The sequence below is a fragment of the Phocoena phocoena genome, chromosome 4 (genome assembly GCF_963924675.1).
Source record: "Phocoena phocoena chromosome 4, mPhoPho1.1, whole genome shotgun sequence".
Lineage (NCBI taxonomy): Eukaryota > Metazoa > Chordata > Mammalia > Artiodactyla > Phocoenidae > Phocoena > Phocoena phocoena.
The window spans coordinates 16,179,030-16,206,689 of record NC_089222.1 but is presented as its reverse complement, the minus strand read 5'-3'; the positions used below and the strand labels follow the sequence as shown (position 1 = coordinate 16,206,689).

Here is a 27,660-nt window from a genome sequence, read left to right as displayed (position 1 = left end):
AGCCGTGAGGTGCCATGTATAAGGTATGACCACCCTGAGGCCACTATTGCTGTGAGGAAGCCCCATTTTGTCCTGTGAAAAGGCCTGAGGGAAAAAAGCCCCAGCTCTTGGAGTTATTCTAGCCCAGATCCCAGCCACTGTGGAGCAGAGAGTCTGCCAACCCCTCATCAAACTGCAGATACCTAAGCAAAATAAATGATTGCTGTTGTTTTAAGCTACAAAGTTTTGGGGTGATTTGTTATGCAACAAAAGATAACCAGAACACTCTGTCCCCCCTCCAAATTAAAATCAGTTTGCTGAGTCACATACAGTAACATAATAAGTTTATGTTGACTCTATAGTTCTCAAGTCAGTTTTAGACACTGAAAAACCATTTTGTTTGTGGACAATGTTAATTCAGGCATAAGTGAACAATTGGCTGACCAATGACATATATGATAGTTTGTGTATGTATGCCAGAGTTTAAGTTATCTAGGACTTTACTAAATATCTAACTCATCTCATGAAAAAAAATGCTATAAATAACAGCCTGTCATCTCAGATGAACTTATGAAAACCACTCTCTGAAGTCAGGCTAATTGATCTATTGCCAAGTGCTTTACCCTTTCAGCTGTGTACAAAGCTGGGCTCCAGCCCACAATCAGCTACCTAGTAATCAGTGTGGTTTATTGAAGGCCACTACCTACCTCCTAATTTGGGTTGCTTGCGTTTCTAGGCAAGCTTGCAAACAATGAAAAGTGTTAAGACAAGGTTAGTTTCTGCAGCTATCCAGATAGTGTTTGAGGAAAATCTCTTCAGCTTTCCAATATGTTGGACCTGGGAGGATGGGCACTTGTTATAGAATAAGACTGGACTCTAAACCACAGAATACTTCTCTGATGCCTTTCAGATTAGATATGACCTTATAACATTATGCACACTCTGGGGCATACAATCAGCACAGGTGAATTCAACAAGCATTCTGCTGCCTTCTAAATCTACTATGCTCTTTTTCGTTTCTTGTTTCTTTTGCCTGTAAAACCTGCCTTGCCTTCTTGAGGGTATATCTGTGTGAGTGTGTGTGTGTGTGTGTGTGTGAGTGTGTGTGTGTGTGTGTGTGTGTGTGTGTGTGTGTAAAATCCTATTTATCCTTCAAATGTTCCCTATCCCATCAAGGCAGAATTAATCATTTCTTGATGACACTGCTTCTTCAATCCGTAAAGCCTTTTCTCTAACAAGCAAGCTTATCATTAAAAAAAAAAAAAAAAAGGCAACAAACCCTATAGAATACATGGAGAAAGCATATGAGAGAGTCCCTATAACTCTTGGCGATGTTCCATCAGGCTGAAATCAGGCTGACGTGATCTGTGTTTCAGGGATTAGAATTCAATAGCAAAAATGAGTCAATTAAAACACCCAACCAGAATGCTGTCTGTAGATAAAGTGCTTTGCACTGGGGGCACAACATAACGTGAATTGCTAAATTCTAAGGGCTGACTGGTGATTTGCATCTCAATCTATTTTCATGTTATTTCCTTGGCAAAAGTTAACAAGGAGCCACTCAGCCTAGGAAAGATAGGTCCTCTACCTCAGCAAGAATTAGACAAGCACGGTGAATTTTAAGTTTTCCCAACTCAATGCCTTTGGTTTGACCCGGAGTGAGCAACGTCTGTTGTCCCAAATGTGTCAATCTGAACATCAAACCCACCAACTGGTACTGGATTTTACATTCATTCAGTGACAATCCAATCCCAAAGACTACACACTCCCTATATGGCAACTGGCACTTTGTGGCACAATACACAAAACACAACAACCTGCAGAGAAAATCAGGATCGAACACTTCATTCTACCACCAAACCTAAACAAACCACATTTTCACCACTCATTATCTAAGAACACGCAAAACTATGCAAAACATTCCAAGTCAAAGGCTGTACAGTCACTGAATGGTAATAGGTTATATGTGACTAAATCCCACAGCCTACCATTCCCTCTTCATGAGGAGCCCAGAGGGGATCATACCGGAACCCCCTTCATTCTGCCACAAAACCAAGAGTAATAATGTTGTTGACACTCATTTTCAAATTGACTTGCTTAACATGCCAATTTAGAATTATCATAACGAAGTCTACAGTAATTATGTACAGTAACTGAAGCCCAAGGCAATAGAATGACTTAATGCTTGATATTTCAAGTACCTAGATGAAGCAGAGGGAAAATGTATTGTCCTTCACTGACCAAACCCTGGTCTTCCTCCAGAAGGTGTGTAAGTTTCTGGCACTGGGCAAACAATAACATTGATCTATTCTAGGAAAGAAGAAATGTGACATCAACTTACTTAACAGTTGGCAATAGAGGGCCTGTAAACTTCTCTTCATGGTATCATCTGGTCCTGCTTGTCCTCCAGTTTATTCATGATTCTGTCTAGGAAATTGGGAGAAGAAAATTGTTACATCTGGGAAACAGAATTCAAGTCAAGAATCAGAAAGAGCTCCACTCAATATGATCCTGGTTGTAAAGCCCAAAATACCTGATTTGAAGAGAAAAATTCTTGGAGTGAATATACCATAGTACCGTCTATGTTATAAAACTACCAATTAATCAATTAGATTCTGACACTACATACACCACTCATATGGGCAACTAGAGGGTGAGAATCTGGCTTTGGAACTTTTGAGGACTTCTAATTCTTCTCCCTTGCATCTCTAGTCTTGAAACAGGAGAAACAAGAAACTTCTAATCTCAGTTCTGTTATTGTGCTCACCAAACAAAACACTCCAAAAGCGTCACCAATTTGAAACTGTATTATATTAAATAACTTTTCTATTATTTTCTGATTATAAAAGATACCTCCAGTGAAGAACATCTGGAAAATACAGCTAAACAAAATATAGATAAGGGTGTACAAGAAACTACCAACTACCTATCTCTTCAGCCTTTCGTGTATATACTTCTACTGGTCTGCTTTGCTTATGTATTATACATTCTAATTTTTCTCCCTAGCAGGAGTGACATCTTCCGTGCTGTTACTGTACTTTACTACTTTTTTTCTTTTCTTTTTTTTTTTTTGGCCATGCCGCTCGGCTTGCGGGATCTTAGTTCCCTGAACCCAGGCCCTCAGCAGTGAAAGAGCAGAGTCCTAAGCATGAGACCACCAGGGAATTCCCACCTTACAACTTTATTTTACATGGTACACAGTATTTTTTCAAGATAAAGTCCTAGAAATGGAATCACAAGGACACAATCTAAGGCTTCTGAAATATATTGCCAAATTGCTCTTCATCAATATCATATTATGAAAATCTCCATTAGACTGCAACCTACCCAATGATGGAAACTTGTATTTTCTTTCCATCTTTGTCAAGAAAATAAGCACATATTCCATCTCATTACTTTAATTTGTATTTTATAGGTTTATTAGTCATTTGTCTTTTTAAAGTTTTAAATTCACATTTGACAAAGAGTATTTTGTCACACTCCTGAACCTTCTCCTAGGCCAATCTGTGAACTTCTTTGTAAAACTTGGTGAAAGCAGCTCTTTTGCCCCTTTCCTGTTCACCCACTTCTGCTCCTGTTTTAACCTTAAAAGAACCTAATTACAGGAATGAGATCGTTAGGCAATTTAACCTAACTCCTGACTTACGCTCTCCTGAATGCATACCACGTCTTGTTTAACCTGCTGATTCTTTTCCTAGACAAAAAGAAGAGTGAAGAATGAAGTAGTTATAGAATGACTAGCTCTCTACCCTCAACAGCCCCCTAAGGAAGAGTGCAGGCAGATCATGTAGGCAAGATAACATCTGAAGAGAGAGTCAGCCAGTCTGCACTCAGTGGGGAATGATACAGAACCCAACCTCCTGTCTCAATGATTCCCTGAGAGTCTTCCCCCCATTTTTCCCTTTAAAAACTGTCATGGCTGAGCAGAATCTTTGGAGTTGGCCTCTGGACACGAGTCTGCCTTCTCCTCAGATCGCCAGCTTTTCTGCTTAAAGCACCTTTTCTTTCTGCTGACACTTGCCTCTCGAATTATTGGCTCTCGAGTGGTGAGCAGCCAAACCTGAGTTCCGTAACACTAGTTTTAGCAAGAACCCTGCTAAATCAGTTTAACCAGCACCCCGAAACCCTCAATATCTGGTAAGATTTACTCTACCACCCCCAGGTGATGACAGCCTGGCCTGCCTTCAGCAACAACCCTGTTGGGCCAGTACAGCCAAGTCCCTGACCCCTGATGCTTCCTGTTAGTAGTTTTCCATCCACTGACCCCACACTGCTCCTTGGCTATGAATTCCCACTTGCCCATGCTTTGTTCAGAGTGGAGCCCAATCTCTCCCCCCACAGTAAAATCCCACTGCAGTGGTCCCTGCACCCATCCAGATGGTCCTGAATAAAGTACGCCTTGCCACCTTTAACAAGTGTCACTGAATATTTTTTAAAGACATTCTTTAATCATTCTCTATTGGCATGCTGGGTTTTTTTTCTTATGATACCCCAAGTGGAGCTGATTTATCTTTACATTTTTTCTGAGATATAATTAATGTATCATAAAATTCAGCCTTTAAGTATACAATTCAGTGGTTATTAGCACATTCAAAAGTTGTGCGACCGTCACCAGTACCTAATTCCAGAACATTTCATCACTCTAAAAAGAAATTCCCATGTTTGTTACCAGTTATTTCTCATTGTCCCCTCTCCCCAGTCCCTGGCAACCACTAATCTACTATGGGTTCACCTATTCTGTACATTTCACATAGATAGAATCATATAATATACGGCCTTTTGTGCCTGCCTCTTTCACTTAGCATAGTGTTTTTAAGGTTCATTCACGGTGTAAAGCATGCTGGTTTTTTTCTTATTTATTTATTGTAAGAACTATACACACACACAAACACACACGTTACCATGTTTAGAAAGGCCTTCTTTACTTAATTCAGGATTACATAAATAATTGCCTGTATTTTCCTCTGGTATTTTTTATTTCATTTAGATCCGTTTCTGGACTTTGTGTTACGTTTTACTTCTCTGTCTGATCATAGTTTCATTAAACAATATGTGTTGTTTAAATTAAACTCTTGGTAGAATTAGTCCTCCATCATTACTCTTCTAAGATTTACCTTGTTCTTTGAGCTTGTTTTTCCCCCCAAATTAACTTTAAGATAATTTTTTTTTGCAGTATGCGGGCCTCTCACTGTTGTGGCCTCTCCCGTTGCGGAGCACAGGCTCCAGACGCGCAGGCTCAGCGGCCATGGCTCACGGGCCTAGCCGCTCCGTGGCATGTGGAATCTTCCCAGACCGGGGCACGAACCCGTGGTCCCCTGCATCGGCAGGCAGACTCTCAACCACTGCGCCATCAGGGAAGCCCAACTTTAAGATAATTTTATTAAACTTCAGAAAAAATATCATTGGGATTATAGTTGGAATTATCTTCTACTTCATTAATTTGGGAGAGACCTGATCTCTTCAAAATCCAAGTGTGGTGAGGAAAAAAATAATCTTTAAATATGGTTGCTCTGGAGATAAGAAGAATTCCTTTTGGAGGAAGAGAAGTGCTCTTGTTTTGGGGGATGGGGTAGGGAGTTGGGGAACCATAGCTCAATGACTTCTTTGGTTAGGCAAATTAAAGCTCCCCTCCTCCAAACCCCAATGTGAACTAGCAGAGTAGGAAGGAGAAAAAGAGAGAGTTAAATTTCTCTCCATTATAATACAAGAGGAGGTTTGAGTTCCAAAAGGCTAGGAAAGAGGGATTAAGTAGTCTAGAAATCTGAGAGGCTGAGGAGATGATACACAAGAGATGCTGAGAGACTGAAGAGGCAGTTCCAAAAGACAGCAGCAGGTGGGACCCAAGAATAAACTGAGAAATTCCCCGCAAACTTTAATAAGCATAATATTTAATTTTTCATTAGTTCTTGCTTCATGCTGTTTTTCGTCAGACACCACATCTGCCCTCCTTCTCTGCCCCACAACACTTATCCACCACTAAGACCCTCCAGAACCTCAGCAGAAGTCTTGCACAAAACAGCCTTGTATTAATGGTGCTCAGCTGGGCAATGAAAGAGACTATGTTCTAAGACAAGGGTGACTGGAAATGGAGGTAGGAGCCAAAGGGGCCATAAGCCATGGTTGGTGGGCATCTACGGAGTGCTCAGGACCCAATAAGCATGCAAAAAATGTGCCGTGAATAAACAAACAGATGAATGAATAAATGAATAATCAAGTAAGAGGAGAGCAGAGAAATAGTTGTAGTTGATATTGATCCAGGGGGACATAAGCCCCTCAATCATCTCTGGAAATGCTTAGAGATTTTCAAGAAACTGTTAAACTTGCAATAATAGATGGAATAGAGCTATGTCATTCGCTTATCAAAGAAACACCTGAGCACATAAATCTGGGACAATTGAGATCATCTGGGTTACACAGGGCTATTCTAACTACAAGCACCATATGGTCTAGTATTTATTCAAAATTAATCTTTATTTAGGTAGTTCTGTGGAGTTCTGCAATGTTTTTCCTGCAAGTTCTATAGTCTTGTCGAGTTAATCCCAAGGCATCTTATACAATATATATATTTTTTTGCTACAGTGATGGTATTTCTATTTCCATTATATTTTCTACTTGTCTCTATATGGAAATGACTGAGTTTTCTATATTCATTCTGTGACCTAACTGAACTCAGAGTTCTAATAATGGTTTCTCAGCTGAGTCTCATGGGTCAATTGCACTCCTTTGGCTAGATGGAGAGGTGCAGTGAGATTCTACCAAAAGCCTCTTTTTTCAATCATATAAGAGGAAACATTAATTGTTATCTAGTCCCTCGGGGAAAAATTTAGGAGCTCCAAGGATGACAACTGATTTCTGGGATGAAATCCTAAGAAAGTACAGAGTTTTATAGCCAAAAAGCTGAAGAAAAGACAAATGAGAGAGGAGGAGGATGAAAACACTTGGCCAAACATGCAGAGACAGCAGCACAGGTGGGGACTTTGCTGATTGTTAGCTCAGGGGAAATGAGAAGGTGCAAGTAACCTGAATCACTCCTTTTTTTCCTTTAACATCTTTATTGGAATATAATTACTTTACAATGATGTGTTACTTTCTGCTGTATAACAAAGTGAGTCAGCTATACAAATACATATACCCCCATATCCCCTCCCTCTTGCGTATCCCTCCCACCCTCCCTATCCCATTCCTCTAGGTGGTCACAAAGCACCGAGCTGATCTCCCTGTGTCATGCGGCTGCTTCCCACTAACTATTTTACATTTGGTAGTGTATATATGTCCGTGCCGCTCTCTCACGTCGTCCCAGCTTACCCTTCCCTATCACTGTGTCCTCAAGTCCATGCTCTACTTCTGCATGTTTATTCCTGTCCTGCCCCTAGGTTCTTCAGAACCACTTTTCTCTTTTTTTAGGATTCCATATATATGTGTTAGCATATGGTATTTGTTTTTCTCTTTCTGACTTACTTCACTCTGTATGAAAGACTTAGGTCCATCCACCTCACTACATATAACTCAATTTCATTTCTTTTTATGGCTGAGTAATATTCCATTGTATATATGGGCCACATCTTTATCCATTCATATGATGATGGACACTTAGGTTGCTTCCATGTCCTGGCTATTGTAAATAGTGTTGCAATGAACATTGTAGTACATGACTCTTTTTGAATTATGGTTTTCTCAGGGCATATGCCTAGTAGTGGGATTGCTGGGTTGCAAGGTAGTTCTATTTTTAGTTTTTTAAGGAACCTCTATACTGTTCTCCATAGTGGCTGTATCAGTTTACATTCCCACTAATAGTGCAAGAGGGTTCCCTTTTCTCCACACCCTCTCCAGCATTTATTGCTTGTAGATGTTTTGATGATGGCCATTCTGACTGGTGTGAGGTGATGCCTCATTGTAGTTTTGATTTGCATTTCTCTAATGATTAGTGATGTTGAGCATCCTTTAATGTGTTAGTTGGCAATCTGTTTAACTTCTTTGGAGAAATGTCTATTTAGGTCTTCTGCCCATTTTTGGATTCAGTTGTTTGTTTTATTGATATGGAGCTGCATGAGCTGCTTGTATATTTTGGAGATGAATCGTTTGTCAGTTGCTTCATTTGCAAATATTTTCTCCCATTCGGAGGGCTGTCTTTTTGTCTTGTTTATGGTTTCCTCTGCTGTGTAAAAGCTTTTAAGTTTCATTAGGTCCCATTTGTTTATTTTTGTTTTTATTCCGATTTCTCTAGGAGGTAGGTCAAAAAGGATCTTGCTGTGATTTATGTCATAGACTGTTCTGCTTATGTTTTCCTCTAAGAGTTTGATGGTGTCTAGCCTTACATTTAGGTCTTTAATCCATTTTGAGTTTACTTTGCATACACTGTTAGGGAGTGTTCTAATTTCATTTTTTTACATGTAGCTGTCCAGTTTTCCCAGCACCACTTATTGAAGAGGCTGTCTTTTCTCCATTGTATATTCTTGCCTCCTTTATCAAAGACAAGGTGACCATATGTGCATGGGTTTATCTCTGGGCTTTCTATCCTCTTCCATTGATCTATATTTCTGTTTTTGTGCCAGTACCATACTGTCTTGATTACTGTAGCTTTGCAGTATAGTCTGAAGTCAGGAAGCCTGATTCTTCCAGCTCTGTTATTCTTTCTCAAGATTGCTTTGGCTATTCAGGGCCTTTTGTGTTTCCATACAAATTGTGAAATTTTTTGTTCTAGTTCTGTGAAAAATGCCAGTGGTAGTTTGATAGGTATTGTACTGAATCTGTAGATTGCTTTGGGTAGTATAGTCGTTTTCACAATGTTGATTCTTCCAATCCAAGACCATGGTATATCTCTCCATCTGTTTGTATCATCTTTAATTTCTTTCATCAGTGTCTTATAGTTTTCTGCATACAGGTCTTTTGTCTCCCTAGGTAGGTTTATTCCTAGGTATTTTATTCTTTTTGTTGCAATGGTAAATGGGAGTGTTTCCTTAATTTATCTTACAGATTTTTCATCATTAGTGTATAGGAATGTCAGAGATTTCTGTGCATTAATTTTGTATCCTGCAACTTTACTGAATTCATTGATTAGCTCCAGTAGTTTTCTGGTAGCATCTTTAGGCTTCTCTATGTATAGTATCATGTCATCTGTAAACAGTGACAGCTTTACTTCTTCTTTCCTGATTTGGATTCCTTTTATTTCTTCTTCTTCTCTGATTGCTGTGGCTAGAACTTCCAAAACTATGTTGAATAATACTGATTAGAGTGGCAACCTTGTCTTGTTCCTGATCTTAGTGGAAATGCTTTCAGATTTTCACCATTGAGAACGATGCTGGCTGTGGGTTTGTCATATATGGCCTTTTTTATGTTGAGGAAAGTTCCTCTATGCCTACTTTCTAGAGAGTTTTTATCGTAAATGGGTGTTGAATTTTGTCAAAAGCTTTTTCTGCATCTATTGAGATGATCATATGGTTTTTATCCTTCAATTTATTAATATGGTTTCACACATTGATTGATTTGCGTATACTGAAGAATCCTTGCATTCCTGGGATAAACCCCACTTGATCATGGTGTATGATCCTCTTAATGTGCTGTTGGATTTTGATTGCTAGTATTTTGTTGAGGATTTTTGCATCTATGTTCATCAGTGATATTGGTCTGTAGTTTTCTTTTTTTGTGACACCTTTGTCTGGCTTTGGTATCAGAGGATGGTGGGTCTCATAGAAAGAGTTTGGGAGTGTTCCTCCCTCTGCTATATTTTGGAAGAGTTTGAGAAGGATAGGTGTTAGCTCATCCCTAAATGTTTGATAGAATTCGCCCGTGAAGCCATCAGGTCCTGGGCTTTGGTTTGTTGGAAGATTTTTAATTACAGTCTCAATTTCAATGCTTGTGATTGGTCTGTTTATATTTTCTACTTCTTCCTGGTTCAGTGTCAGAAGGTTGTGCTGCTTTTCTTAGAATTTGTCCATTTCTTCCAGGTTGTCCACTGTGTTGGCATATAGTTGCTGGTAGTAATCTCTCATGATCCTTTGTATTTCTGCAGCATCAGTTGTTACTTCTTTTTCTATTCTAATTCTATTGATTTGAGTCTTTTCCCTTTTTGTCTTTATGAGTCTGGCTAATGGTTTATCAATTTTGTTTATCTTCTCAAAGAACCAGCTTTTAGTTTTGGTGACCTTTGCCATTGTGTCCTTGATTTCTTTTTTATTTATTTCTGCTCTGATCTTTATGATTTTTTTCCTTCTGCTAACTTTGGGGTTTTTTTTATTGCTGTTCTTCTTTCTCTACTTGCTTTAGGTGTAAGTTTAGGTTGTTTATTTGATATTTTTCTTGTTTATTGAGGTAGGATTGTATTGCTAAACTTCCCTCTTAGAAGTGCTTTTGTTGCATCCCATAGGTTTTGGGTCATCATGTTCTCATTGTCATTTGTTTCTAAGTATTTTTTGATGATTTCTTCAGTGATCTCTTGGTTATTTAGTAGTGTATTGTTTAGCCTCCATGTGTTTGTATTTTTTACAGTTCTTTTCCTATAATTGATATCTAGTCTTATAGCATTGTGGTCGGAAAAGATACTTGATATGATTTCAATTTTATTAAATTTACCAAGGCTTCATTTGTGACCCAAGATATGATGTATCCTGGAGAATGTCCCATGAGCACTTGAGAAGAATGTGTATTCTGTTGGTTTTGGGTGCAATGACCTATCAATATCAATTAAGTCCATATTATTTAATGTGTCATTTAAAGCTTGTGCTTCCTTATTTATTTTCATTTCAGATGTTCTGTCCATTGGTGAAAGTGGGGTATTAAAGTCCCCTATTATTATCGTGTTACTGTCGATTTCCGCTTTTATGGCTGTTAGCATTTGCCTTACGTATTGAGGTGCTCCTGTGTTGGATGCATAAATATTTACAAGTGTTATATCTTCTTCTTGGATTGATCCCTTGATCGTTATGTAGTGTCCTTCTTTGCCTCTTGTAATAGTCTTTAAAGTCTATTTTTTCTGATATGAGAATTGCTACTCCAGCTTTCCATTTGCATGGAATATCTTTCTCAATCCCCTCACCTTCAGTCTGTATGTGTCCCTAGGTCTGTAGTAGATCTCTTGTAGACAGCATATATATGGGTCTTGTTTTTGTATCCATTCAGCCAGTCTATGTCTTTTGGTTGTAGCATTTAATCCATTTACATTTAAGGTAATTATCAATGTGTATGGTCCTATTACCATTTTCTTAACTGTTTTGGGTTTTTTATTGTAGGTGTTTTCCTTCTGTTATGTTTCCTGCCTAGAGAAGTTCCTTTAGCATTTGTTGTAAAGCTGGTTTGGTGGTGCTGAATTCCCTTAAACTTTGCTTGTCTGTAAAGGTTTTAATTTCTCCGTCGAAACTGAATGAGATCCTTGCTGGGTAGAGTAATCTTGGTTGTAGGTTTTTCCGTTCCATCACTTTAACTATGTCCTGCCACTCCCTTCTGGCTTGCAGAGTTTCTGCTGAAAGATCAGCTGTTAACCTTATGGGGATTCCCTTGTGTGTTATTTTTCCCTTGCTGCTTTTAATATTTTTTCTTTGTATTTAATTTTTGATAGTTTGATTAATATGTGTCTTGGCATGTTTCTCCTTGGATTTATCCTCTATGGGACTCTTTGCGCTTCCCGGACTTGATTGACTATTTCTTTTCCCATATTAGGGAAGTTTTCAACTATAATCTCTTCAAATATTTTCAGTCCCTGCCTTTTCCTCTTCTGGGACCCCTATAATTTGAAAGTTGGTGTGTTTAATGTTGTCCCAGAGGTCTCTGAGACTGTCCTCAATTCCTTTCATTCTTTTTTCTTTATTCTGCTCTGCAGTAGTTATTTCCCCTATTTTATTTTCCAGGTCACTTATCCATTCTTCTGCCTCAGTTATTCTGCTATTGATTCCTTCTAGAGAATTTTTAACTTCATTTATTGTGTTGTTCAACATTTCTTTGCTCTTTAGTTCTTCTAGGTCCTTGTTAAATGTTTCTTGTATTTTCTCCATTCTATTTCCAAGATTTTGGATTATATTTACTATCATTACTCTGAATTCTTTTTCAGGTAGACTGCCTATTTCCTCTTCATTTGTTAGGTCTTGTGGGTTTTTACCTTGCTCCTTCATCTGCTGTGTATTTCTGTCTTCTCATTTTACTTAACTTACTGTGTTTGGGGTCTACTTTTCACAGGCTACAGGTTCGTAATTCCCATTGTTTTTGATGTCTGCCCCCACTGGGTACGGTTGGTTTAGTGTGTTGTGTAGGCTTCCTGGTGGAGGGGACTGGTGCCTGTGTTCTGATGGCTGAGGCTGAATGTTGTATTTCTGGTGGGCAGGACCGCATCTGGTGGTGTGCTTTGTGGTGTCTGTGAACTTATTCTGATTTTAGGCAGCCTCTCTGCTAATGGCTGGTGTTGTGTTCCTCTCCTGCTAGTTGTTTGGCATGGGGTGTCCAGCACTAGAGGTTGCTTGTCGTTGAGGGGAGCTGGGTCTTAGAATTGAGATGGAGATCTCTGGGAGAACTCTCACCAATTGATATAATGAGGGGCCAGGAAGTCTCTGGTGGACCAATGTCCTGAACTCAGCTCTCTGACCTCAGAGGCTCAGGCCTGAATGCCGGCCAGAGCAACAAGACCCTGTCAGCCACATGGCTAGAGAAACAGGCCTGAAGGAAGCTTCCAAGGCAAAGAGGTGAGTACTGGTCCTCAATCACTCCTTAACAAGAGCGAGTGTCATAGAACCCCACCTCTCTCTTTGGCTTAAATGGAACAGTTCTATCAATTCTACTGACTCGGGAGGGAAATCTCTTTCTTTCATAGACTGCTTAAAATGTTCCCATTAGAAATGTCCACATAGCAGGGAAGAAGTAATAAACAACCAAATGAAAAGCTCTGAATTTGGTATGTAAATTGACTTGAAAAGACAAGTTCATAGAGAACAAATGAGGAAGAATAGCCAGGAAAATCCTGGAAAACAAAAACAAAAAAACCCCAACAAGATGGGGTCAGGGCGAGAGGGACTTCCAGGCCTACCAGACATTAAAGCACCCTCAAAAGCCTCTGTAATTAAAACAATTTGAAATTGGCACATGAATACACCAAATTATACATATATGGATATTTAGGATATGATAAAGGCAGCATTATTAAATCAGTGGGCAAAAAGATGAGCTTTTAAGTACACATTTTGAGATAATGGCAGAGTAATATGGAAAAAGATAAAATTGTACTCATTCTAAATATCACACACGAGCATAAACTCCAAATGAGGCAGACATTTAAATGTAAGAAAGTAAAGTATACAAATACTAGAAGGAAATATGAGTAATTCTTCAATTACTTGGGGGTAGAGAAAGAAGCTTTGCTAACTCTGAATCAAAGTTTGAAGCAATAAGAAAAACGATAAACTTTATTACATAAATAATTACTCAGTTAAAACTACAATTAAGTAAAAATACAAATTAAAAACTATAAAAAAATGTTCAACTTATAAGAAGCAAAGAGTTAACATCCTTAAATTTTCCCCGAAATCAATACTCATCGTGCTTTAGCCATCATTTGTATACATGTGCAGAATGGCAAAAATGTGAGTTGCCCAACACATGTGCTCCCAGCTGAGGTCGAGCAAGGCAGTGCTCTGTCTCCTTGTTTCAGCTCTTGTACTGTGAACACTATCCCTTCTACAGGCAATTTAGTGCCATGCTTTTTAGCATTTTTGTGCTTTTTATTGACATCTCTGTTTGAAATGGCCCCCAAGTACAGTGCTGAAGTGTTGTCTAGTGTTCCTAAGTGCAAGAATACTGTGCAGGGCCCTACAGAGAAAATATGTGTCTTAGATAAGCTTTGCACAGGCATGAGTATTGTTGGCTGTGAGTTCAAAGTTAATGAATTAACAATGTATATTACATAAGTTGTCTTTAGACAGAAACACATATAAACAAGACTATATATTGATCAGTTGACACAAATGTGACCAAAGCTCATAGGACCCTAACCCTATATTTCCGTTAGGAGCACTGGTTCAGTCTTCATTCATTCAGAATTCATGGCACCTTTATAGAACATAACTATTATGAGTAATGAAAATCAATGGTATTTGAGTTCAGCTTTAAAATATTTTGTGGAGCAAAGAATGAAGATGATTACAATCCAGGCCAATAGTACAGCTTGAACAAAACAGAACAATTGCTTACCATCTCTATGGGACAAAGGAAGATCTGAATAAGCTGATGGCCAGCCCTCAGAGTGCCCTCTGGGAAAGTGAGGGGGGCAAGAAATAGGAGAGTTGACATATCAACTAACATCACAGGCCTGTGAAGAAGTTTGGAAAGGAGCATCTGCCTCCATTTTATAGGTAAGGACACAGACACCAAGAAGTCATAGTCTTTTTTTTTGTTTTTTTTAAGTAGAAATAGTGATTTTATTCTCCACATGATTTCTGATACCACAAAATTAGATATTTGAAGTTTAATTTATATGATATCTGTGATTCATGCCCTTTCTAGATACTACATTTCTTGTCATAAAAAATTATAATAGAGTAATGATGAACAAGAAAGACTTTCCTTCTCTAAAAGGTCCTCATGGGGGACCTCCCTGGTGGTCCAGTGGTTAAGTCTTCACCTTCCAATGCAGGGGGTGCAGGTTCAATCCCTGGTCAGGGAGCTAAGATCCCACATGCCTCATGGCCAAAAAGACAAAACATAAACAGAAGCAATATTGTAACAAATTCAACAAAGATTTAAAAAATGGTCCACATCAAAAAAATCTTAAAAAAAAAAGTCCTCATGCGATAATCATATCAATTCTGTTCACTTCTTGATTTTGTCATTTAACAATTTATTTCATGTCCTCCATGTACCTGGTAGTGTTTTATTTATTTTTAGTTTTTTTGTCAAGAAGCTATAGTCTTTATTCAAGATCAAACCTACCAGCTCCAAGACCTCGAGGTAGTTTCTGGACTTCTCTGATCCTTGAATTTCTTGTAAGGGGTAAAAACGGTCGTTGATATGCTTGCTGCAAAGACTGAGACAATGCATGCAAAGAACTTTTCTCTGTGCTTGGCACGTAGTAAGTGCTCAGTGCTCATCAGCAACTATTACCCAACAGCAGAAGGCAAGATAACACATCAGGCCAGAGCTCACCAACTGTCTCTTAATTTTGCTTCCCCTAAGCTAAAAAAGAACCAAAGGCTTTTGGGCTACTCCCCAAATAGCCCTTTTTGTTAAATCCACTGTCTTACTTAAACTGAATTTAGAAATTACTTATAGGGGTATAAGTTGAACTTTAAGGCTCTTATTTATAATTTATATATTTGTCCTCCTTATAAAGGATCTGAGGAAGCTTACTACCAGATGCAACTTGTACAACAGAATTATTAACATATCAAAGCCTATTAATGACATCAGAAAGAGAGATCCAGAATTACATGGAGAAAGGGGTGATTCACTTTACCATAAGATGCAATGGGGCCATACACTTCCCTTGGAGCTTCCTGAAAATAAAGGCAAAAAGGACAGCTAGCACCATTTTTTTCCACCTGTATAAATAGAAGTACATTCTCTATTTTGTCCAGAAATACAAACCTTTTCTGCCATTAATTTCCAAGAAAAGATCATTAGACAAATCTTCTGATAAGCATATGAACAGAATATTCTTGCCATGGCTGCTCCTTATCAACCCTCAATAAAAGCTAATGTCTTTGTGTTAAGTAGTAATTCAGGGAAAGCATTTCGATGAGCCACAGGAATACCATGCTTTGGGGTAAGAGTCAGGCAGGCCTGCCCCTGAGTAGCTTTGCTATGTGACCTTGGGCAAGTTACTTAACTTCTCTAAGCCTCAGCTTTCTCACCTGTAAATGGGGCTGGCACCTAAATCAAAGGATTGCTGTGTACCTGGTATATTGTATGTGTCTCTCCCTTTCTCCTAAACTAATAGTGTATAGTTTCTATACACTATTCTGTTCATATGGGGATAGAGAGAACTAGGGAAACAGGGGGAACTGATGTTCAGCAAGTCAGTCCAGGGCCTGAGCTGCTGGATTACTTCAAGAAGGCAAGTAAGATGGTTTCTCATGCTCACTTACACCATAAGTCACAAATGAGTGCATGTGTCCACAAGGGCTGGGTTTGGGTCACAATGGTGTTTTCAGTCAAATTCTTTTGATACAGACTCTTTGCATATTAAACACAGGGGGGCTTCCCTGGTGGCACAGTGGTTGAGAGTCCACCTGCCGATGCAGGGGACACGGGTTCGTGCCGCGGTCCGGGAGATTCCACATGCCGCGGAGCGGCTGGGCCCGTGAGCCATGGCCGCTGGGCCTGCGAGTCCGGAGCCTGTGCTCCGCAGCAGGAGGGGCCACAGTGGTGAGAGGCCCACGTACCGCAAAAAAAAAAAAATAAAAATAAATAAAATAAACACAGGAATATCCTTCAGTTCCATAAAGAAATTTCTCTCTCATTTTTCTTGAAACTTGTAGTCCTCCTAGTCTTTCTTCCAAATTTTCTCACTTTTGTGCAAGAACTAGTTCATCCTCTTCTGAACCTATGATCAACAGTGTGAGCATGATTACAGTCACTGTCGCTTTCTGTCAGGTCTGAAAGTTTAGTTTATAGGAAGTCAAGGGGACTATAATGAACTTGAAAGCAGGAGAAAATAGTGTTTTTTTGTCTCCAGCCAATTGTCAGCAGGAAAACAGGTCTTTGTATCTTTTGCTTTTTTCTTAAAGAAACTGAAAATCCTCTCAAAATTTTTTCCCTAAATTATCAAGAGAGGCTAGACATTTTAGATGAGTCACACTATTTTAAAATACTAGCAATTAATTCATGTGGGCCAAAAGAAACAGGCTGTGTGATTTCTGACTTATAAAGGCTCTCCTGCTGCAGAACCTGCAGTGTGTGTTGGGGGAGCGGGGAGGGCGGGGAGGAGGACGTACAGCTCTGCCTTCCACCCAAGCTCTATCTTCCAGGAGGCCTGGGGTCCAGTGAACTTCAAAGGATTAAAAAACACCTTCAATAGAGATCCTTTCCTCTCCTCCCCTTCCTATTTCCTTGTCTGAAAAGGAAAAGAAAATATTGGAGGTTGTCAGATCCACTGAGATGCTGAATTCCAAACAAAAGGGTAAAAATTATTCATCTCCTGCTAAGGAAAAGCCTACAAAAGGGGATCAATCGATGTGGATTCTGCTTGGAGGACTGAGAAGTAACTACCTGAATGTTCCTCAAGACCAGCTGGACTTTGAATTTGTTGGGGGAGGGTGTTCTACTGTCCACAGCCACCGAAGTCAGCACCAGGGTGAAAAACGGGACGAGAAGTTTGAGGCATATTAGAATGACAAAGACCTCCTCCTTCTAGCATTAAAGTGTATTAAGACCACTTATCTCACTTAAGGAGACAGAAAGGTGCTTGTGCGAGGTGAAGAATATGTATCACACTTCCCTTTTTATAGTTTTGGTATTAAAAACTGAACACTGAGGTCAAGGAATTAAATGATATTGTAGGAATGCCAAATACTAAACGAGCATGTTCTATCATTTTGACTGCACTGTTTATGAAAAAGATTATTTCTTGTCCACAAAGAAACTCACGCATCTTTCTTTTTTCTTTAGCAGCACCTGAGAAACACCCTCAGGAATTGAATTTGGGGATCTAAAAAAACATCTTTATTTCCTTTGGGTAGCAGGCATTTGTTCTGAAAGAGGTACCAAGTTTTTACAATGGAAAGAGAGGCAAGGCCTTATGAAACAGGCAAAACTCTTACCAGAATGTTTACATGTGGAAAGAGCATTTAAATCCATGATGCACACTTTGAACAAGCAATACGTCTCAGTATGTGAAATTATTCATAATATCATAGTAACTGCTAAATTTGAATTTTGACCTGTTGACTGAAAAAAATGCATGACCTAACAGTTGAGAATTATGTTTTATTTGGCAGACTTTCTGAGGACTTCAAGCCTGGGAAGCAGCCTCTCAGGTAGCTCTGAGGGACTGCTCCGAAGAGGTAATGGAGGAGCCAGGATACACAGGGGTCTCTGCAACAAAGACTAGGTAGTTGGAACATCAAAAGATTACTGTTATTAAAGAAAACCAAATTCTCAAGTTAAGGAATTTAGCGCTTTTCTGAGTGGGAAGATGCAAGAGTCTGGGCTCACTGAAATCATTCCTCTGATATGCACCTTAGCGGTCTAGGGCCAGTATATTGTTCTTTCCCATCCTGAGCCCCCTCAGGGTGCCCCGCTGGGGTGGCTGCAGTGGTGAGGACTTGGCAGCTGTCAGCCCATCTGTCTCCAACCTGAGTTCCGTCAGGGCTCACCACTGGGGGGGCTGTAGCGGCTTGATGGCTGCAACATCCTCTGTTTACTAATATGGCAGGCAACATTTTTCATTGACAGACCTTTAACCTCAAACTCTTTTTTTCCCCCATTCCCCTTCCTTCGCTCCTCCCATCGCACCTCAATCTACATAAAGCCTTCTTTAATTCTTGTGCTAGTATGAAGACAGTTTTAATTTGTGGTTTGGTTTAATCTTTGAAAATACATCATTTATGTCAAGCGATTCCAGAGGATACAGACTGTTGAATGTGCAGCTGGAATAAAAATTATGACATGAAAAATTATGTGGGCAAGAGTGGGATGGGCCAATATAAAACAGGGGAAGCCGTCACTTGAAGAGTATGGGTCCAGGTCACAGGTAAGACCTGTGCAGACAAGCTGATTCCACGGGGAAGCTGTGGTATTCTAAGAACTTCTGATGAACTTTACGTCTTGCTTCAGGAAGCATGCATTAAGTAATACATTTGACCTCACCTGTGAGGGCCTGAAGTATTGAACAGCTCATTTAACTGTGTTGATAATTCTGTCTTGCTTTGATGACTACAAGGGCTAGAAGAAATATCCAGAAGAACCAAGATTGGTGTTTCCCAAACCAGCTGATGGTCAGAATCTATTTTTAAAATAAATTCCTAGGTTTTTCCCTCAGGAATTCTAATTCCAGGTTCTTAGATGGGACAATTTTAAAAGGCTCTCAAGTTGGCTCTCATAAGCCAGGGCTAGAAACCAAGAACTGAATCTAGGACCTCTAACCCTGACTGCACATTAGAACCCTGGAGGAACATACTAGAGCAATCAAATCAGACTCCCCCAGGGACAGAGGGAAGCCCCCAGGGATTCTAATTGTGCAGCTGGTGGAGAACCAGGGATCCTTGCCCCCACCTAAGGGGGCACTGGAGCCACAGCGAGGCCAATCCCACTTCTTCTTACTCATGAAACTGGTAGTTTTCCGAGAGATGGAAGAAGTGGAATGATAAATGACCACATTTGCAAGTTATATTCGAAACAGAAAATGAGTCAGTGTTTCTTAAATATTTTGATCCACAGCCTCTCACGCAATTCCAGTTGTAAGCAACATGAACTCTTTGTGACCTTTTACTCAATCTCTTTGATAAACCTCTCACATGTCCCTGCTACTTGCTTCATAGGGATGCCCAAGATTAAGAGATAAGGACTGAAAAGGAGAGACTGAGGCCCATGAAGAGGGTGTGGAAGCCGCATGAAGACTAAGAGCCTGGCACACAGCTGAAATTACCCTCAGCTCCAAATCACTTGTTCCCAAGGTGGAGTGACGTTCCTTTTCCTGAACGCTGCATTCATAGAGGGAACAGAGTGAGGAGCTGAGGCTGAAAATTCTGAGTGGGAACACAGGGAGAGGCCACACTGAAGGTGCCCCCCTCCCTGCACAGAGAGAAGCAGGGCAGGAAGACACACTACAAGCAGCAATGAGCCTGGAGATCCATTCTTTGAAAAATAGAGTGCCACCATGTAACAAGTACTGTGTTAGTAGCAGGGGCTGGGGCTGCAAAGAAGAGCAAACGAGACACAACCCCTGCCTTCAGGAGCCTGCAGTTCAGCATGGGGAGAAATTGGCACATCAAAATTCACTCCACAGCCAGATTTGGCCCTACCAGCTGCATCAGACAAACTATTATATTATAGCAAATTGTAACAAACTAAAAAATGTGTTACCCTTCTTGTCTCAGCATCCCTATCTGTAAAACAGGTATCACACCTACACTGCAAGGTTGTCTTGAGAATAAAATAAGATTCCTGTCCTTTCAGAGGAAGGAAAAATGACGTCTTCTGGAGGGTACCAGACAAGGTTTTTGAAGGAGATGGAATCTGCATTAACTTTCAAAGTTAAGAAGGGTTTTGACAGGTAAAGGTGGAAAAGTGCAAAGGTGCCGAGAGAGGATACTGAGGCAGGAGTTTGGATGAATACATTAAACAGCAGAAGCCCTACTACTGGCTGCTTTAAAATTCCTAAATAATGCAGTTTGGGATATAATGTAACTGGCTTGCCAGCTTCTCAAATAGGGTTGGGCCAAAAATTTCGCCTTCTAGGGCTGGGAAGGAAATATGGAGAAGACAGACTGACAGGGAAGCAGCAGGCAGTGGTTGGGAAGCAGAAATCCAGAAGCTGGGCCCCTAAGACCTAATCTTCCCAGATCTGAACAACAAAACAAATGCTTACTAACGATGAGATAACTGGAATGTCATTGTCCTGAAAGTCCCAGACAGCTATCGGACCCAGAAGCATCCCCATCAGTATTTACCCAGTACTAGATGACCACCAACAACAGCTGGTGCCAAACCCAAGTCTACAATTGGATAGAACTCGATCATGCAGCTGGATCCTCAGATCTCTAGGCTAGCTGTGTAGGCGCTCTCATCATTTTATTAACTCCACAATAATGTAACCACATGGTTTACAAAATGGGGTTCTCAAAATGTGGACCACCAGCAGCACCCAGGAAGTTGCTGGAAATGCAAATTATCAGGCTCTACCCTAGACCCACTGAATCAGAAACTCTGGGGACGGGGCTCAGCAATCAGTGCTTCAACAAGCCCTCCAGGACACACACAAAAGTTTGAGAAGCACTGCTTTGCAAGGGTGAATTTCTGGACCCCTTTATTATGCTATGGCAGGGTTTTACTCTTCAACTATTGCCTTGGACAAATCATTTACATATTTGAAGAACCAATAATGGGGAAAGAGGGATTTGGATCAGAAAGACCCATTTCAACTGTAACAGTTCATCAGTTCACCAGTGGGGAAAACGTTTACAGTTCATTAGTTCAACCAGATTGTTGGTGTTGGTGATCGTGGCTCTTGATGAGAGCATTAGCACAGTGTCTGAATTCTAATGGCTAATTTAGAAATACCACCCATTTCCATTATTCAACTTTTTAGGCTGGTATTATTAACGTTCTACGAGTAACTCTTGTATGGAGGGGTGTATTAAAACATGGGCTTTGTGGTAGGAAAACCAATGAAATGATTGCAATGTATTGTCTCTGCTGTGGTTACATACCATCCGTAAGAACTAGGCCTTTCACTGAATTAAAATTCTAAACACAGGGAGGCAGAATTGATTTAAATGATTATATCCTAGAACAACTACTTTCAAATAAAACTCTCATTTACAATGTAAAACACTTTACAATGACAGCTAATACTTAAAGGTAAATCAAATATGTAAGCGATTTGTGCCTTGCAAATCACCCCAAATCAGAAGTCTAAAATTCAGAGGTCTAATAGTTGAAGAAAATTGAGATACACCTCACAGAAATCAGACTGGGGATGAGCCAGGATTAAAACAAAAAACAAAAAACAATTAGCAGCCATCTGTTTCCTAGGGCTTCCTTCTTCAAGTTATTGCTACACACTGACATTTGGATGCAGGCTTTGTAAATTAAAGTGTAAGTCCTGGGAGAGCAGAAATTTTGTCTGTCTTGTCTACTGCTGTACCCTCAGTGCTTAGAATAGGGTCAGGCACATGGTAGGTATTCAGCATATCGATTGAATGCATGAATGATCCTACAAAATTGAGATACTGTCCACAAGTTGTGGCACTGTCGAACAGAATTTTCTGTGAGGATAGAAATGTTCTATAAGCTGTATTGTCCAACACGGTAGCCACCAGCTACAGGTGGCTCTTGAGCACTTAAAATGTGGCTCGTGTAGCTGGGTATATAAATTTTAAATTTAAATGCCTACCATATTGGGCGGCACAGTTATAGAGGCTGCAGAAATGTGTGTGGGAAAAAAAAAACAAACAAGTAAAGAAAAGAAAAACAATGAGTGTGTAGTGCAGAAGACTTGTTCTTTATGATTTTTGACCCTGGGAAGAGGTTCAGGTAAGGGCGGGTTGCGTGGCCAATGCTTCCAGGGTTCCAGATTCTTCCCACTTTTCCTCCAACCCACTAAAGGCTGTGGCAGCAGCTGTTTAGGCAGGGAAGACTGGGTTTCAGATTTAAGGAGGAGAGTCTGCACTCCTTTCCCACCAGGGACAAGGTGGTGTTGAATCTATGGATATAACAGCGGGTGGAAGAGTGACCATTGGATGGCAAATGACACCAAGTATCTGCAGAAGCAAAGGGAGTGACGAGCTCCGGGCCTCTCTGTTGGCTCGGCGTGCTTTCTGGTTCATGTGTTCATTCATTTGATTATTTTCACTCATTCATGTATCTTCCAATATCTTCACTAAGAGCCAGGCCCTGTTTTCTCAATTTCTTTTCTTAGGGGATACTAGATGAAGGTCTGACCCTTGGGATTGAGTCAGGCCTTGAGGTTCTTGGGCTTGCCACAAATGGAGGAAATCTTGGGAAGAACGGGCTGCCTTGCAAAATGAGATGATTAAATGAGAGCTATTTAATCTTAGTATTTTAAAAAAGACATGCCCTTTTTTCTCTACCCAAACTACTTGTCATTTATGTGGTATGCGACCTCAAATTAAGGCTTACTATCATGTGCTGCCTTGACATCTGGTAAAATCAGGAAAGCCTTGAATGGCCTAACTGCTAGTTCTCTTCCTCACTCTGCTCCAATGGTCAAAGTCTCCTAGCCAAGCAACTCTCCTTATCAAAGGTACCAAGCGTAGTTCCTGCTTGGCCCTGAGCAGCGGGTTTCAATTGCCTCCAAGCAAGTGGAGTTATTCCCACAAGCCAATCTCATCCTCCACATGAAGCAGGGGCTCCCCAGCCTCTCAATACTGCAAAGCCTGCCTCCTACAGACCCTGGTTGCTCACGCTGTTTCTGAGTACAGCTCTCTCGTGCCCTGCATGGCATCCCTGTCCTCAGCCCCCAGCTATGAGTCCATATGACTAATCAGCTGCTGTTGATCTCATCTATCCAGTGTTGGGTGTTTGGCCATCCCCAAGCCCCTAGGGCGGGATCCCTCCTTCAGCAGTGCAGAGAATAGGAAGCAATTAAAACAAGTTTTGTAAACTCTTCACACATAATTCATCAGTTGCTGCTGGGCCAGATATCATTCACTGATATTCAGGACAACCTCCACCCTTCTGAGCATTCCCTTGTACCTCAGGGGCATGAAGCCAGGAAACTACATTTCTCAGAGGCCCTTGCCATCAGGTTTCCCATTAGATTCCCACCAATAAGAGGCACTTGCGGGATTCCCTGGTGGCACAGTGGTGAAGAATCCGCCTGCCAATGCAGGGGACACAGGTTCGAGCCCTGGTCCGGGAAGATCCCACATGCTGCAGAGCAACTAAGCTCGTGCACCACAACTACTGAGCCTGTGCTCTAAAGCCCGCGAGCCACAACTACTGAGCCTGCATGCCACAACTACTGAAGCCCGTGTGCCTAGAGCCTGTGCTCCACAACAAGAGAAGCCACCGCAATAAGAAGCCCGTGCACCACAGTGAAGAGTAGCCTCCGCTCACCGCAACTAGAGAAAGCCCGTGTGCAGCAATGAAGATCCAATGCGGCCAAAAATAAATAAATAAAAATAAATAAATCTATTAAAAAAAAAAAAGAGGCACTTGCATGACATTTGAAAGGTAACGAGAAGCTGTTACTCCCCAGCAGCAGCTGTGGGAGCCAGAGATGGAAGGCACTGCCAGAGGCTTCTGAGTGTCCACCAGAGAACCACCTATTTGGGTACTACAGGCAGTTAAGGCTTTTAGTGGTTACTCCTCTATGACTCTTTCATGTCCAATTTCCTGATATTTGCTGTAGCAGATGCCTCTGCACCCGGGGTCATATCCTCTTGCCTTCACCTCTGATTTCAGCCATGGTTGCATAGTTCCACACAAGTTTCAACTCACTTCATGCTGGCAGCATCCCAACTCAAGTGCAGGATACACATCTCCAGGGTTCCTCCAACACTTCAGATGTCATGGGAGCTAGCTGGCTCACATACACATGGGCAGCTCATAAATATAGGAAGTTAATATCTCTGGGGGCAATTCTTGGGAGCCAGTGGATAAATGCTCCCACCTTTGGGCAGACAATTCTGGAAGGTACTCTGTTTCTCAGTAGGTTCTGAAAGAATCAAGCTCCTGCCTATCATAACGCAACCTCTACAACAGCAGTCCCCAAACTTTTTGGCACCAGTTTTATGGAAGATAATTTTTCCACAGAATTGGGGGGGTTGGAAATGGTCAGGCAGTAATGCCAGTGATGGGGAGCGGCAGATGAAGCTTTGCTCGCTCACCTCCACTCACCTCCTGTTGTGAGGCCTGGTTCCTAACAGGTCACGGACCCTTACCGGTCTGCAGCCCAGGGGTTGGGGACCCCTGCCCTACAATGCACCCCTACATTGGCTATTCCTCTTTCCCTTACTCTCCCACTGCTGATCCTTGGGCTCACCTCCCAAGTAAACTATCTGCTCATAGTCCTTGCCTCAGGCTCTGCTTTGGGAGGACTCCAAGCTAAGATAGGGGTCTTCCTGACCTTCACTCCTCCAGCCCTCCAAGGACTGTATAGCTTCTAATTCCCTGTATTAAAACGTTTCCTAGCCCTCATACCTAGATTGGCTTCTGTTTTCATGACCTAACTATAATTAATATAGTTACAGAATATTCTATCATGTCTGATCATTTTATTTATCCATTAACCTGCAAATGGATATTAAGTGTGCCTCTGTTATTTTACTTTTGTTATCTTCAGTACACTGATTGCTATGGACAACATTACTAGTTGTTCACAAACAGCCATTCTCCCAATTTTCCTTACTAAGAAAACCCAATAAGGGTTAACCTGCCAATGTACCAAACCTAAACCTTAATTTCCCAGCCTTCCTTACAGCTAGGGGAGACACAGTTCTGGCTAATGAAAAATAAACAGAAGTCTACCTGAGATTTCTAGGAAAGTTTTACCTGTCCTCCTGTCCTTTTCTCTTCTCACCTGGAACAATGACATGACTTGCCATCCAACAACCACAAGTGACAGTGAGGGAAAAAGCCATTAAAGAAGCCTGGGATGCCAATCGTATTGAAACCAAGCAGGCCCTGTGGGGCTCCCAGGCATGGAGGGCCTTTTGTCCCCCATTTATTGTAGGCAAGACTCCAGCCTTCATGACTTTCCCTGAGTTCCAAGGGGCAGATTCAAACAGTTGCTAATCAAGGGAGGAGCAGCCAAGAAACCATCTGAGGCAAGATTAAAGGGACCAGAGAAGCTCATCAAGATTAGGAGATGAGATGAGTACAAGCCCTGCTCACACCCTAACCTTGTCAGAGACCCCATCTCTGAACCATTGTTATAAAATCTGCATCAAATCCTCCTGGGTTGGGACACATAGTCGTTTTTTTATTTGAGGTAGGAGCCCGCTGTGTCCCCCTTTTCCTGGCAAAGCAATAAAGCTATCCTTTTCCACTTCACCCAAACCTTCATCTCTGAGATTTGATTTGGCACTGGTGTACAGAGAAGCTGAGCTTTTGGCATCAGTATCATGGAGGTGCCTCAGCAGCTCTGAGTGTTGGTCTCCTCACTTCTGGTTATGTGAGAAAGATAAACGTCTATTTTGTTAAGCCGCTGTAATGGTTTCTCTGACACTGCTGAGTACAGTTCCACACCTGGTACACTGCATTCATATTTTTATGAATTATTTCCTTTAACTAGACAACCAGAAGGAAATTGCCAGGTCAAAAGGGGTATTAAACATACATAAATTTATTATGCAGGTTGCTATTTTACAAAAGGAATAAATCAATCTACATGGCTACCCTTATAATTTAATTTGTAGCTATATATTCTGTAAAGGTACAATGTTTTGCAATTACCTTGTTAATTTGTTTCCACTTTGATTAGCAGTCTAATACACTACTAGTAGGTTTCAAGCTCATAGGCTACATGGGGAGAAAATGCTCTGTGGGAGCCCTACTCGAAACAACTCTAAGAATTTTGTCCATTCAAAAAAGTAGCACATACAATGCTATCTCTACAGTGATTTCATCACAGCCTGACTATTAAGACAGCCAGTGTGACCTCCTTCAAAAAGAATTCTCCCACTGCTCCAAAGTAACTACAGTGGTCAAGGAAGACACAGAGATGAGAAGAGGCAAAACAATGAGAAGATGACAAGTGTGGCCATGGCTTACCAACAGTTAAGAGATCTGCTTCCATCTGCAAAAGGTAGAGGGAAAGGTGGAAAGGTCCCTGCATCACTCCAATTGAAAAGAGAACTGTTAGATAAGAGACAAAGGTGGGGATTTCTAACTGATAGCTCCAGAGATACTGTGGCTCAAAAGAAGTACTAGCTTGAAAAGAGAAATTTAAAAAACCATTGTAAAGAGAAGACCACGGCCAAATAGGTGTGCTCTCCATGGCTTGCCATGCACTGCACTGTGTTCAAAGCTCAGCCTCATCTTACATCTGAGCCATTTTCCCCCTTTAACCGCAACTCTAAGAGGAAAGATCCTTGGCTAAGTGAGTCATCACAAAACTGCTTCACGGCAGAGACTCTTGGAATGTCACTCGTTCTTATTTGTTCACTCACTCACTCAGACACATTTTCCCTGCATGCCTGCTACTAGTAAGTGGTAATAATACACCCACTGGACTCAAGGAACTTATTGTTTTGAAGCAGTAATGCTACTACACTAATAATGACAACACAAAGGCCCTGTAGGTTATGAACCACAATAGAGGGAGGGGGGAAGATGGCATAAGAGTAAGACGCAGAGATTACCTTCCTCCCCACAGATACGCAAGAAATACATCTACACGTGGAACAATTCCTACAGAACACCTACTAAACACTGGCAGAAGACCTCAGACCTCCCAAAAGGCAAGAAACTCCTCATGTACCTGGGTAGGGCAAAATAAAAAAGAATAAACAGAGACAAAAGAACAGGGACCGGACCTGTACCAGTGGGAGGGAGCTGTGAAGAAGGAAAGGTTTCCACACAGTAGGAAGCCCTTTCGTGGGTGGAGTCTTTGGATGGCGGAGCGGGGGAGCTTTGGAGCCGCGGAGGAGAGCATAGCAACAGAGGTGCAGAGGGCAAAGCTGAGAGATTCCCGCACAGAGGATCGGTGCCGACCAGCACTTACCAGCCCGAGAGGCTTGTCTGCTCACCCGCCTGGGCGGGCGGGGCTGGGAGCTGAGGCTCGGGCTTTGGTCGGAGCGCAGGGAGAGGACTGGGGTTGGTGGCATGAATACAGCCTGCAGCGGGTGAGTGCACCAAGGCTAGCCCGGAGGGAGTCCTGGGAAAAGGCTGAACTTGAAGAAGAGGCAAGAGACTTTTTCTTCCCTCTTTGTTTCCTGGTACGCGAGGAGAGGGGATTAAGAGCACTGCTTAAAGGAGCTCCAGAGACGGGCACAAGCCACGGCTAACAGCGTGGACCCTGAGACGGGCGTGAGACGCTAAGGCTGCTGCTGCCGCCACCAAGAAGCCTGTGTGCAAGCACAG

At 41.3% G+C, this 27,660-nt stretch overlaps 1 protein-coding gene across 1 annotated transcript in view; it reads right to left on the bottom strand.

The window, feature by feature from the left end:
* Window positions 1–27,660, bottom strand: part of TMEM108 (transmembrane protein 108) — a 381,217-nt gene that overhangs the window by 152,150 nt on the left and 201,407 nt on the right. Inside the window, exon 3 of the mRNA XM_065876825.1 lies at window positions 2,321–2,402. Coding sequence (XP_065732897.1) covers window positions 2,321–2,360 — 40 coding nt within the window. The 5' untranslated portion in view covers window positions 2,361–2,402. The remainder of the gene's footprint in view (window positions 1–2,320; window positions 2,403–27,660) is intronic.